Source organism: Hoplias malabaricus, chromosome 8, assembly GCF_029633855.1.
Source record: "Hoplias malabaricus isolate fHopMal1 chromosome 8, fHopMal1.hap1, whole genome shotgun sequence".
In the NCBI taxonomy this organism is placed as follows: domain Eukaryota; kingdom Metazoa; phylum Chordata; class Actinopteri; order Characiformes; family Erythrinidae; genus Hoplias; species Hoplias malabaricus.
The window spans coordinates 34,106,422-34,118,606 of record NC_089807.1 but is presented as its reverse complement, the minus strand read 5'-3'; the positions used below and the strand labels follow the sequence as shown (position 1 = coordinate 34,118,606).

The window sequence follows — 12,185 nt, the reverse complement described above, 5'->3', positions numbered from 1 at the left end:
GTATAGGGAATACTCCAGTCAGTTTAAGTGTGCATGGTGCATGCTAACTATGCCCTGCATGACTTTTGGTATTTTTATATAAAATATATCTCTCTCTTTCACACTTACACACACACACACTGCTATTTAAACCCTCTAATCCTCGTCTGCTTGCTAATTTCACCGATCAAACTTAACAGTTCCCTGCACAGCTCCTAAAATCAAAGGCAAGAGCAGTTCAAACGTGTTGTGCTAACACAGGCTAATCTCTCTGTGAAGACGGAGAGGTTTGAAGTCTCCTGCTCTGCCTCACAGCCATCTTGACATTGGATCAGACCGGCTGCTGTCCTCTGGGCCTCATGGGCTGGATGTGGCAGCTGTTTATTGCCCACTTAAAAGAGAAAATGAAATGGAAAATAATAAAACAAAGCTGACCTTTTTGATTTACATAAGGCACTGCTAGGAAATCTGCCCTGGAGCATTTTGGGGCTGTGTGCTCTGCTCAAGAACACAATCAAATCCAGTTATCACTGCAGGACCCATGATGGCTGGAACTGGTTGAAGCTAAGTAGCTGTACCATATCTCTTGTTCGATGGATGGATTGCTTTCATTATTTCAGTGTGTGGATAGGTCTGGTTGTGATGCTAGCAGTAGGTGACTGGGGATAGAGCTTGATTCATGCGCATGGCTCAGTACTGAAGGGGAGAGTGAAATGCTCCATGTAAATATGCTCCAAACCGGCTCCTCACATCATTCCAGCAAGGCCAGGGAAAATTCCTCTCCATGTCTGCTGCTGTTAAGCCACTTACTGACTAATTAGAAGAGTGTGTGTATACACTAAATGATCACTGGATTAGGAACACCTGTCCATCTTATCAGCTCCACTGACCACAGGAGCAGTTTGTAGTTCTACAATTACAAACTGTAGTCCATCTGTTTCTTCAGGTGGTAGATCATCCATACCGCAGCAGTGATGCAGACTTGGTAGTAGTGTGTTAGTGAGCGTTGCACTGGTATGAGTGGATCAGACACAGCAGGGCTACTAGAGTAAGCTCTCAGTGTCACTGCTGGACTGAGCAACCAAAAAATATTCAGCCAACAACAGTGCCCTGTGAGTTACTGAGCAGCAAGCCAGTTTTTGCAGTTGCTAACTTTAGCCTGATTAGTGAACTTTTTTTTTTTTTTTTACGTTAGACAGAGATTCTGGTAATAAGGGCTTTGCTGTGTGGTTTTAAATGCCATAGTTAATTTTTGTGTATGTGGAACCCAAGCTTTGTTACCAACAGTTTTATAATCAGGTTGAATGAATGAATGAATGAATGAATGAATTTTCAAAGTGGGTATTAATCACTATATCTGTCAAATTGACCAATGAAATGCTGAAAATTCATACAGTTTATTTAACAAGTATCCGCTTCCCCTGTTCTCCCGGTACTGTTTGAGTGTCCATGTAAACTTAACTGTTTATAATTACTCACGTGAAATATTAGACCACAATTAGGATTAATTATGTTTATTTTGATCAAGTATAGAGTCATAGAGTCGATGCACTGTTTGAATATTTAAATGAATTCCCAGTGTGACAGCTCACTCTGTAGCACTAGCATTAGCCTAACCTCTTAATTATCACTTAAAACAGTATATGTAACAACAAATGTTATAAAATACTCTATAATAATAATAATTCATTCATTCATTATCTGTAACCCTTATCCAGTTCAGGTTCGCGGTGGGTTCAGAGCCTACCTGGAATTATTGGGTGCAAGGCAGGAATACACCCTGGAGGGGGCACCAGTCCTTCACAGGGCAACACAGACACACACACACACTCACACATACCGACACTTTTGAGTCGCCAATCCACCTATCAACGTGTTTTTGGACTGTGGGAGGAAACCGGAGCACCCGGAGGAAACCCACACGAACACGGGGAGAACATACCAACTCCTCACAGACAGTCACTCGGAGCGGGAATCAAACCCACAACCTCCAGGTCCCTGGAGCTGTGTGACTGCGACACTACCTGCTGCACCACCATGTTGCCCTAATAATAATAATAATAAATAATAACAAAAAGACTACATACAATATCGATACAAACTAATGAAACAGGCGAGGAGATCTGAAGGGTAAGGGTTGATAGGGGCTAGGTGAAAGTAAACAGACGTGTCAGACATAGGTCACCATACATTGTGCAAGTTGTCCATAGGCATTTTCTTGCATGGTACACCATTTTTAAAATCAGTGCATGGTGTTTCTGACTAGGAGAGAGGCAGAAAGACTGAATGTGTGTGTGTGTGTGTGTGTGTGTGTGAGAGAGAGAGAGAGAGAGAGAGAGAGAGAGAGAGAAAGAGAGAGAGAGAGAGACGCAGGTCCTGTGGCAATTATTGCTCTTTAGCAAGAGTACTGGAGATTTATGGGCTGCAAGAGGGATATAGTAACTCAACAATTATTGCGGATACTGGAATTAAACCGACAATTTGTAATGTTAATCGCCTTAGTGCTGCCCCCATCAGGAGCTGAATAATCAGAGTGGGCCCAGGCCCAGAGGAAATCAATTTACAGCCTCCGTTCTGGGCCAGCCCAGACCATCTCTCTTTTCTTCTTTCTCCCTTCCTCCATTTTTTCTCTCTTTTCCCCCAGTTCTGCTCTCGCTGCATCTCTTCCTCTACATTACCACTTACTGCTTCTTCTTTTTTTGTAGTCTCTCCCTTTTGAACTCCCTTATTTTCTCGCTTGATTTTCTCTCGCCTACTCCTGCTACTTTACTCTTTTTACAGTTTAGTCTTTTCTCCATCTTCCTCTTCACTGACAATCTTTTTTTCTCCCTTATTTCATCCTGTCTCTCTTTTTTCTCTCTTTTTTCTTCTTCCTCCCTCTTAGTCTGTCCTTCTTCCTCTTTCTCTCTTTACCTGAGCTGTTTCCTGCTTGCTTGCATCCTCTCTGCGGTAAAGTCTGGAATTGATTTCATTTCCTATGGAGTGGAACCATTTAGCACAGATTGAGAATGGCGTCCTGCTGCTGGTGCTGCTGCTGCTGCATTAAGGGTTACAATTTAGTGGGGTTTGTGTATAGAGAAGATGTGCCCTCTAGCAGTCTCTCCTCAACAGAATTGGGACAATCTGAAACTAGTGGATATTCAGTGTTTCGTCTCATTACAGTTTAAAGAATGTTATCATATATATATATATATATATATATATATATATATATATGATAACAAATCAAGCAAAAGGTTTTTATCTTGCTTGCATGAGTTTGTCATGAGTGAAATATATATATATATTTCAGTTCTATTCAACTGTTAAAATTACGTGACCAAAGAGCTGGAGAATGTTTACGTTTGCACACACACACACACACACACACAGAGTTATAATTATCCAGAATATAGCCATTGTTTCCAGTAAAACTATAAAACCCATCTCTCCTTGCAGGGTATTCTCCTATACTCAGATTTCCAGGAATCAACATTTGACCTTAGCAAGCTACCAAGCCGCCACTTTGAGGCCATGGACCATTTCCAGAAGTGCTTTCTGATTCTGAAGCTTAAGCTGGAGCGAGTGGAGGGTCAGCAGGCAGATTCTGGCAGAGGGAGAGACTGGAAGGCTGTGCGTGTGGACCTGGTGGCCCCTCCTGCTGACCGCTTTGCCTTCTGTCTTCTGGGCTGGTCCGGATCCACGGTACGGGAAGTTGATTGGAGGCAGGGGGTGTTAAAAAAAGGAAAGCTATGAAATTTTGAATTGTCAAGATTGAGGGCAGAAATGAAAGGCAGGTACTGGTTGATTTGGGTCAACCACTCAATGTCCTGTGTCCCCACGCAGCCAGCTGGGAGCTCTATCCATCAGCTGTAATTACAACCTCATTCACTGACCTTCCCAGGAGAACTATCTTACAGTGCATACTGGTGCCTGTAGAGCTTTCACTGAGAGAGAGAGAGAGAGAGAGAGAGAGAGAGAGAGAGAGAGAGAGAGAGAGAGAGAGAGAGAGAGAGAGAGAGAAAGGATTGACAGGGTTTGAAAAGCAAATTAGATATGCAGCTGAAAAGTTTCATTGTGCCTTTACAGCATATCTCATGTTCTTGTGCAGGACTTTTTAAAACGATTAGAATGTGTTTTATTTCATCTGTTCCTCATTCAGGTTTCTTTTCCTTCTGAAGAAATTGTTAATTTGTTTCACCGTTCTTTCCTTCATTCATTCCTTTGTTCGTTTACGAACTCTGCAGTGTCTCATGGCTACTGCTTAAAACTTTTTTCGTTTTTTATTGTTTTGACAAACAAAGCTAAAATGGCCATGACCTTCAGGAGATTAACATAATGCAAAAAAGCATTAGAGTTTAGAGGAGATTAATAGAATGCAATTTAAATAAGTCTGCTGACCATGATAAGGTTTCTAAAGAGATTAATGTCAAACGGTGCACTTAATGCAACATATCAGACGAGAGCTGCTTTTAGATAGCCAGTCCCGATTAGGACCACCCTTGACTGAGGCTCTACAACTTAAATAACTGTTTACTGTTTGTTCGGGTTTGATAAACCCACCACACAAAGAACTGTCTTTGTGAAAGTGCTGGGTGATTGACGGCTTGTTGCTGTGCTTTGCTTGGCGACACTCTGAAGTCCTTTTACTTGGCCAGAAGCAATCTGAACATTAGCTATGCTGCCTGTTTGAGGACAACTGGTAATTGCTAATTTCGTTTGTGAGTTAGAGCTTCTAGCACTTGATAGAGATTTAAAAGGTTTGCTGAAGGTGCTTGAGTGTTGATTTGTCTCTGCAGCAGTTTGAGAGAGACTTGAGGAGATTTGCCAGACTGGAGAGAGGGATGCTGTTGGACAACCATGCCCTGTACGACAAAGCTACGGTAAGTGTACACACTCACACAAACACACACACACACACACACACACACACACACACACAACACACACAAAGAGAACTAATCACCACAGCTTTCTCTTTGCTGTTGCTCATATGAAGCTCTGTGGTACTCTGTGATTACTACATGCAGTGAAAATGTAGTCACCATTTCACTGAAGCAATGCTAAAGAGCTTATATCTTATAAGGTAAGTCCACAGTGTTTACAGCACATTTTACTGGGTACATGTCCTTTAATATTTATTTATTTATTTATTCATTTTCATCACCAATATGTGACCTGCTTGATAATTCAATCCATAAACTTGTTAGAAGACTCTCTAAAAGCTGAAAACTATTAGAATTAATTAGCCAAAATTAATTAAACAGGACATATTATGAAAAAAATATCACTTATTTAGTACATTTGCACATTATTTTGTGTACCTGGAGCACCTATCCGCTCTCATGTGTCGAGGACGGTGAGCAAAGAAAAGGTGAGTACATGGAGATTCATACATAAGGCACAGACAGCAGACTAGAAAATAACACTTGAAATACAGGCCTAAACAGTGACAAGGATGAACTGAGTAGCAACGCAAAAAACCTCAACATCCATAACAACCATATCTACTGAAATGACAAAATGAAAGGGGCTAAAACTGGAAGAAACCTATGAAAGAACTACAAAAAATGAACTGATAGAAACAGAGAATGACACAGAATGTGGAATAAAACATGAAAAGCACAGAAGAATAATAACAAACTAATGCAAGAAAGTAACTAGAGGACAACTATGATGACTAGAGAAGGAAACAGAGAACACACAGACCATGAATGACCCATGAAAACTAGACTTACAAACCATGAGTAAAATAGATTAGAAAATAGATTATAAACCATGAATAAAATAGATTTGAGGTGGTGTGGCTAGGGAAAACATATGAGGAATGGAGATGTAGACAAGCTCATGGGAAACATAAACAGACAAAGCACATGGAGGAAGGAAAACACAAGAGAACCGGGTAGAAAGCAGATCCAGACAGATAAAACAAGTCGAGACAGAGAAGAGCAGGAACCGAATGTGACACTGAGCCACAAACTATGAAATAACAACAATCTCCCTATTTTGTCATCTGCCTAAGTCAGAATAATTGATAAAATGAACTGACTTTGCTGCATTTCTGACATCAAATGAGAAGACTTTAGCACTGGACCATTGTTAAACAATGTAAAACAAACAAAATGACAAAAAACAGGATGAGAACTGAGCTAAAATGGCAAAGAATGAGAACTTCATGCGCTCCTGAGGATGGAATGAGCAATTGCTGATTACCATTTAAAGGACCATGTGAACAAAATGCTGTTCTAAACAGGGCTGTTAGACAAGGTGAGAATGGTGCAGTGGTGCATGATCTGTGTGGGATTATGAACCAAATATGTCACAAAAATATTACTAATACCCCAGGGTACCTTTAAAGTTACCTTAAAATTTAGCGGACATTTTAAAAACTGTTAATACTTCTTATAAATAGCTGTCTAGAATAATTTGGATCGAATCTAGTAAAAATCTCCAAAAGCACTATGCTTTGACTATGATCATTCCATTAAAAAATTTGGAACCACCCATTTTCCATTTAAGACGCCAAAATCCAGTGTCTTTAGCTACATTAATAATATACAGTCATAAACTAATACTTTAAAGAACTTAGTTACTTACTGTCATGATCTTTGTCTGTTTTAGTCATGTACATTTTTACATTATGTTTCTGCCTTTTTGTGCCTTTTGGTCTGTTTTCGTTTAGGTTCCCTCTTGTGCCTTTCTTCTATGACCCACACCTGAGACCTGTGAGTTGGTCATGGAACAGACAGGTGTCCGTTATTGTCTTTAGTTTTTTCCATTCTGTGTCCTGGTTGTCCATTGTTGGTTGTTTATGAACATTTGTTCATTTTACTCAGTTTGAGTTTGTTTATTTGTCACTTTGCACCTTTCATAGATGTTCTTGTTTCTTAGTGTACGTGTCTCTTATTCTTCATTTCTTGTGCTTACAATGTAGTATTTTAGTAGTGATTTACATTCATTAAACTTCCACCTTCGCATATGCTTCCGCCTTCCAGTCTCTTTGAGCCTCAGCCATTCCCTAACACTTACAAATCTTTTTTAATGTCTCATAGAAGTAGCAGGGGAAAACAACTAGCTGTTTATTTGGGAACACATTGCAGATCTGTTACCTTATCTTCTGGATGGCAATTAAAAATGAAGTGCTATAAACTGTCCACACAAAAGACTATTAACTACTGGCAAGTGCAGCCGTGGTTTCAATATGAGGAGGTGGGTTTGGGACTGAAAGATCACTGGTTTCATCCCTTGGACAAGCAGAAAAAACAGGGTTGGTTGGAGTAAAGGAACAGTGCTGTCTGAAGTGTCCTTGAGCAAGACACCTTTAACTGCAACTGCTTCCCATTGGCTGAGGTGACTGCCTGGTGTGTGTGTGTTGGTTCACTGCCACAGATGGCTTAAATATGGGGTCCAAGTTTGATTGTAGTGCTGTGCCATAAAGGAAAATAAATTTTCCATGTTCACAAAAAAGAGATTATCTATCCAGAGTTCTCTGCCAGCAACGGACACACATCCCATCCTGAAAGTAAAAAATGAATCAGACATGAAAGGCACATTCAAAATGTTAAATTCACATGTTTCAACATTAAATCACAAACATGACAAATATGTCTTCAGCTCTCGGTGTATGCTTCTCAGGTTTGTATTCATGAATGTATGAAATGATTTGCTTTCTGAGCAGAAGGATTAGGGGCGCTTATAGGAAAACGTCTCACGCGGGAATACATAGTTTTCTTGAAGTGCTTTCATGTGAATACTTGGTGTCGATGCACAAGCCTTGTTTCAATCTTCGCTTTGCCTCTCGTGAGAGCGCCTGTGTTGATGTATCAGGTGTTATGTTCTGTTTGAGTAGTAGCAGCAGCACTCAGCACATCCGGCCTCCACTGGGAATGGAAAATAGCTAATAGTGTCTTTTGTTATCCAAATGCCTGCTTAGGCACAGTTAATTGATTTGGGGAAACATGAGATGTGTTAACACACTTTTATTTTTTACTTATTTTATTTACTTCCCTTAAATCAAGTAAATTGTTTCTCTCAGTATACTCCCATGAAACTCGACTCGATAATGTGAACCTGTACGCTCACATCCACACACACGCACTCACTCAGAAGACTCAAAAGTGGCATACACTCCGCAATGGAAGACACTCTGCATATTACGGATGTGATTATGTGGAAAATGATTCTAATGCCTTACTTAATTGGGTAATTAAGATAATCGACAGCCACTTGCAGCTCCGCTCACAAGCAAAGTGTCCTCTCTTCCTCCCCCCACCAACATGTGATCAACTCAGTTGTATAAATGGTCTCCATAAGTTCTGATCAAATTTTTTCTTGGGATTGACAAGAAATAAAACTGTTTGTTAAAGGTATTTGCCCTGATAACCCCAACATTAACATGTAATGACTGCCACACTATTTCTGTGCAACACAGTAATCCATCACTGTCCTCATACAATGGCTCTCTATGACAGCTCGGCCTCAGCAACGCTGACAGCCAATCAGGACCGACACCTTGGGGCGTTTCCTCCAACGAGCCAGCAATAATATAATGTTTCCTGTCATAGCCGTCACATACGGTGGCAGTCTCATCAACGAACAGCTCAAATCAGTCAATTTATGACCCAAACTCTAGAAGACTGATGAAGTCAGTCCATAGAATTGGTTATTCCCTTACTCTCTTTCTGATGCCCTGTCTCATTCTTGCTTACTCTATTTTTTCCAGACTTTCTTTTCAAATGCTGTATAAGTCATTATGTCAGCATGGTCTTACTGTTAAATTTGAGAGCAAAAAAAAACCTGTATGAGATTTGTATGAAGTATGCCAGTGCAAACAAACCTGAGCCTTGTTTAGAAACTGAGTTGAGTCAGAAGTTGTCTAACCCAAGTCCTAAATCATATTATACAAACCTAGAAGCCTTAATTATTTTCTTTTTCGTAGTAAGTAGTGTGGGCAGATTTTGTAAGAAAGCAACTGAGGCTTGTACTGCATATATTTTCACATTTCTCAAACCAGATAGTAGCTAGGTAATGCTAGATATATAAAATAAACCAAAAATAACTCACTTTTCCTGATGGATTAAGATATATTTGTCCTTCTCAGAGAATAACCGAATTGATTTATCTTCAGATCTATATCCAACACTTATCATCATAACAAGCAGGTGTCACAAGCCAACAGCAACAGCGAAGACAAAAAATAAAAAAATAAATTCCAAAAATAAAAACCACAGCCAGCTTGAACAACACAGAAACTAAGTGAAATAAACATGACTTAGAATTCAGTTAGAAGTAACAGAAATGGTCTGAAACGGAGCACTCATTTATTCTTTCACTATAGACTGTTCTACGCAGAATACTAAACACAGAACCAGTGAGTGAGACTACAGGTGGAATGCACATAAAATTACCAGAAGCGTTTGTCATTCCTTTTTGGCACATAATAATCTGGAGCATCAGCACTATCCAGTGGTTCCATTTGCATCTAAAAGTGATAATATTTAAAGATAGCAAAGTAAGTTAGTTTAGTAATATTATTTCAAAATTATTGTTATGCATACAGCTTTTTATGCACATATATAATAAATAAACACAGAACTGTGTTTAAGCTAGCTTACTGTACACTGGGAGAAAAACTCTCTGTGTTGGTACCTTTTGCTGTCACTATGTTGCAGGAGTAAGTTTGATATTGGTGTGGACATATATGCTGAGTCAAAGCCCAACCCATACCCCAAATATTAGCTAGCTATAAGCTAATTCTTATGTAGATAAGGCAGGAAAAAAAATTCTGGGTATTTCTGGGTTTATTCCATTACTTTCATAAGTCAATTTTAAAACCTCATCTAACACACTGCAGCTTCTTCTCCTGTCTCTTCTAATTCTGCATCAAAGTACCTCTGATAAAATAAATTATATTTCAGACAAAGCAATACTGTGCAAACGTTTTCATCACTAATACATTTTGAACCTCACCTCACTCCCTTTCTCTGTCATTTCTTTATGATGCCACTCCCTGGTTGGCACAAGCATTCTCCTAATAAGACATTGCATGATATTTAAAATAAGGTAAAACAAGGCTAGTTTATGATGTGAGATTGTCTTTGTGTGTAAAACCAACGCTATTTTAAAAAGAAAAAAAAAATGTTAACACTGACATAGTTTGAGCTTGACTGAGATAAGATTAGACAGTTAGACAGTGAGGCTGTGTCCTATATGTCAATATACTATGGTACTTTTCATACTACACTACAGAAAGCTTTGCTAACTGTGATATATTATTATTTTAACATACTATTCAGTCCATTGTGTCCATAGGTGTGAGTGTGTGAGCGAATGTGTGTATATGTTACCCTTCAATAGACTGGTGCCCCCTCCAGCGTGTGTTCCAGCCTTGGGGCCAGTGATTCATGCTAGGTTCCCGACCCTCTATGACCCTGACAATGAATGAATAAATGACTACAGAGATATAAAGCATCTTGATATTGCATCTGCAAGACCAAATTGTGGCCAATAATGGTGCTTTCCACTACATGGACCCTACTCAACTTTGGCTTTTCCATTAGGTAAATCTGGTACATGGTCCTTGGAACTGGGTATTTTTTTAGTCCTTGCTCATTCCTGGTATGCAGTGAGCTGAGGAGGTACTAAAAGTGATGTGTAAACCTTGCAGAGTGTCAATCACCAAGAGATGCAGACCTCCAGCACAAACTAGCCGCTTGTAAAATCTCCAGGTTACAGCAGTGGTCACATTTGTTTTTATTTGACACACAATGACAGCTCGTAGCGTGTTGTGGTTTTGAAGATGTTCAAATACTCCTTGGATCAGTGGCTGATGAAAAACTCCAGCAAAATCCAAACATGCAACAAATAAACTCTGACTGCTGATCTGTGAGAACTGTGGAACAGAGCGGTGTTCAGGCCAAAACAAAACAAAAAGATAAATGCACAATGTGTAAACAGCGCCTAAACTGATCACTGCTGTTGTTGTGGTTTACAAAGCTCACGGTTCCCATTTGAGATGGACACTTGTGATATCACGGGCTACATTTCATAGGGGCGCTGTGCCAGTGCAAAAGCTATCTGGGAAAAGCGTGTAGAGCCGAGTCGAGTCGTACAGAGACATAGGTGCCTTTGATGCAAAGCACTATCCTTATGAAAGGTCACAAGGTATTGTGAAGTTTGCTAAAGGTGAGTGAATGAGTGAGTTCAAAGCCAGGTTCATGAGATGAGTCTCATACGTAAATAGACTTCATATGTTCAAATAGTTGGCAGGAAAGATGATTTGTGGACAGGTGTTTTGATGCGGGGGGGTGGGGGACATGAACATAAAGCATAATTTGTGTGGACTGAAGCAAATCTATTATAAAATAATTATTGTTATAGTTAATAAAAATATTAAAAATATTATTAATAAAAAAAAATGCACAGCTAGTTAATGTGAAATTCAAGCCATGAGTCAGAGACTAAAGTGCCTTGTTTTTGCATTAGACTGTGCTGGCTGAGATAAGAGACATACAAAGCAGATTCAAATAAGCTGTTGGTTCTGGTTCTCCAGCTGATGGAGAGAGTGCTGAGTCTCCTGCCAACTCTGCTCCTCAGGTCCTGCTCCATGGGCTCATTTACATTGTGTGTTTGTCATGGGGACATGTGGGTTTTTCAAACATGCCACTAGAATGAGTGAGAGGGAGACACACCCTGTCACTGTCAGTCTATAGGGAGCAAAGAGGGTCAGCATTCTGGCAGATAGGAAGGACAAAATTACATATTTACGATGTTTATTCAGAAGCAAGGGCATGGATGGGCAGTGACTTTGTTTGGACTGGCGCTGTTCTGCAGAAGAGGAGTTGGTGTTAGTGATGTTTATTCAAAGACTGAGACAGGAGGTCAGATCTTGGGGTTTCACAAATACACACACACAGACACACAATCAAAAAACAGGCATTTTTTATTCCTTCCTTGTTCCTTTTGTATTGTATTCACCAATTAATATTACTTTTTTGTGTCTACAGACTGTAGTCCATCTATTTTTCTGCATACTTTTTAATCCTTTTTCCACTCTGATATTCAATGATCAGGAGCCCCACAGAGCAGGTACAAGTATATCTCAATAAAATATCATCAAGAAGTTAATTTATTTCAGTAATTCATTTCAAAAGTGAAACTTATACATTATATAGATTCATTACAAACAGAGTGATCTATTTCAAGCATTTAATTATTTTATTGTTGAT

At 39.5% G+C, this 12,185-nt stretch overlaps 1 protein-coding gene across 1 annotated transcript in view; it reads left to right on the top strand.

Annotated features, from left to right (window-relative positions):
* Positions 1-12,185, top strand: part of dntt (deoxynucleotidyltransferase, terminal) — a 145,736-nt gene that overhangs the window by 79,556 nt on the left and 53,995 nt on the right. The window contains exons 9-10 of the mRNA XM_066679637.1: positions 3,418-3,663; positions 4,758-4,841. Of these exons, the coding sequence (XP_066535734.1) occupies positions 3,418-3,663; positions 4,758-4,841 (330 nt within the window). The remainder of the gene's footprint in view (positions 1-3,417; positions 3,664-4,757; positions 4,842-12,185) is intronic.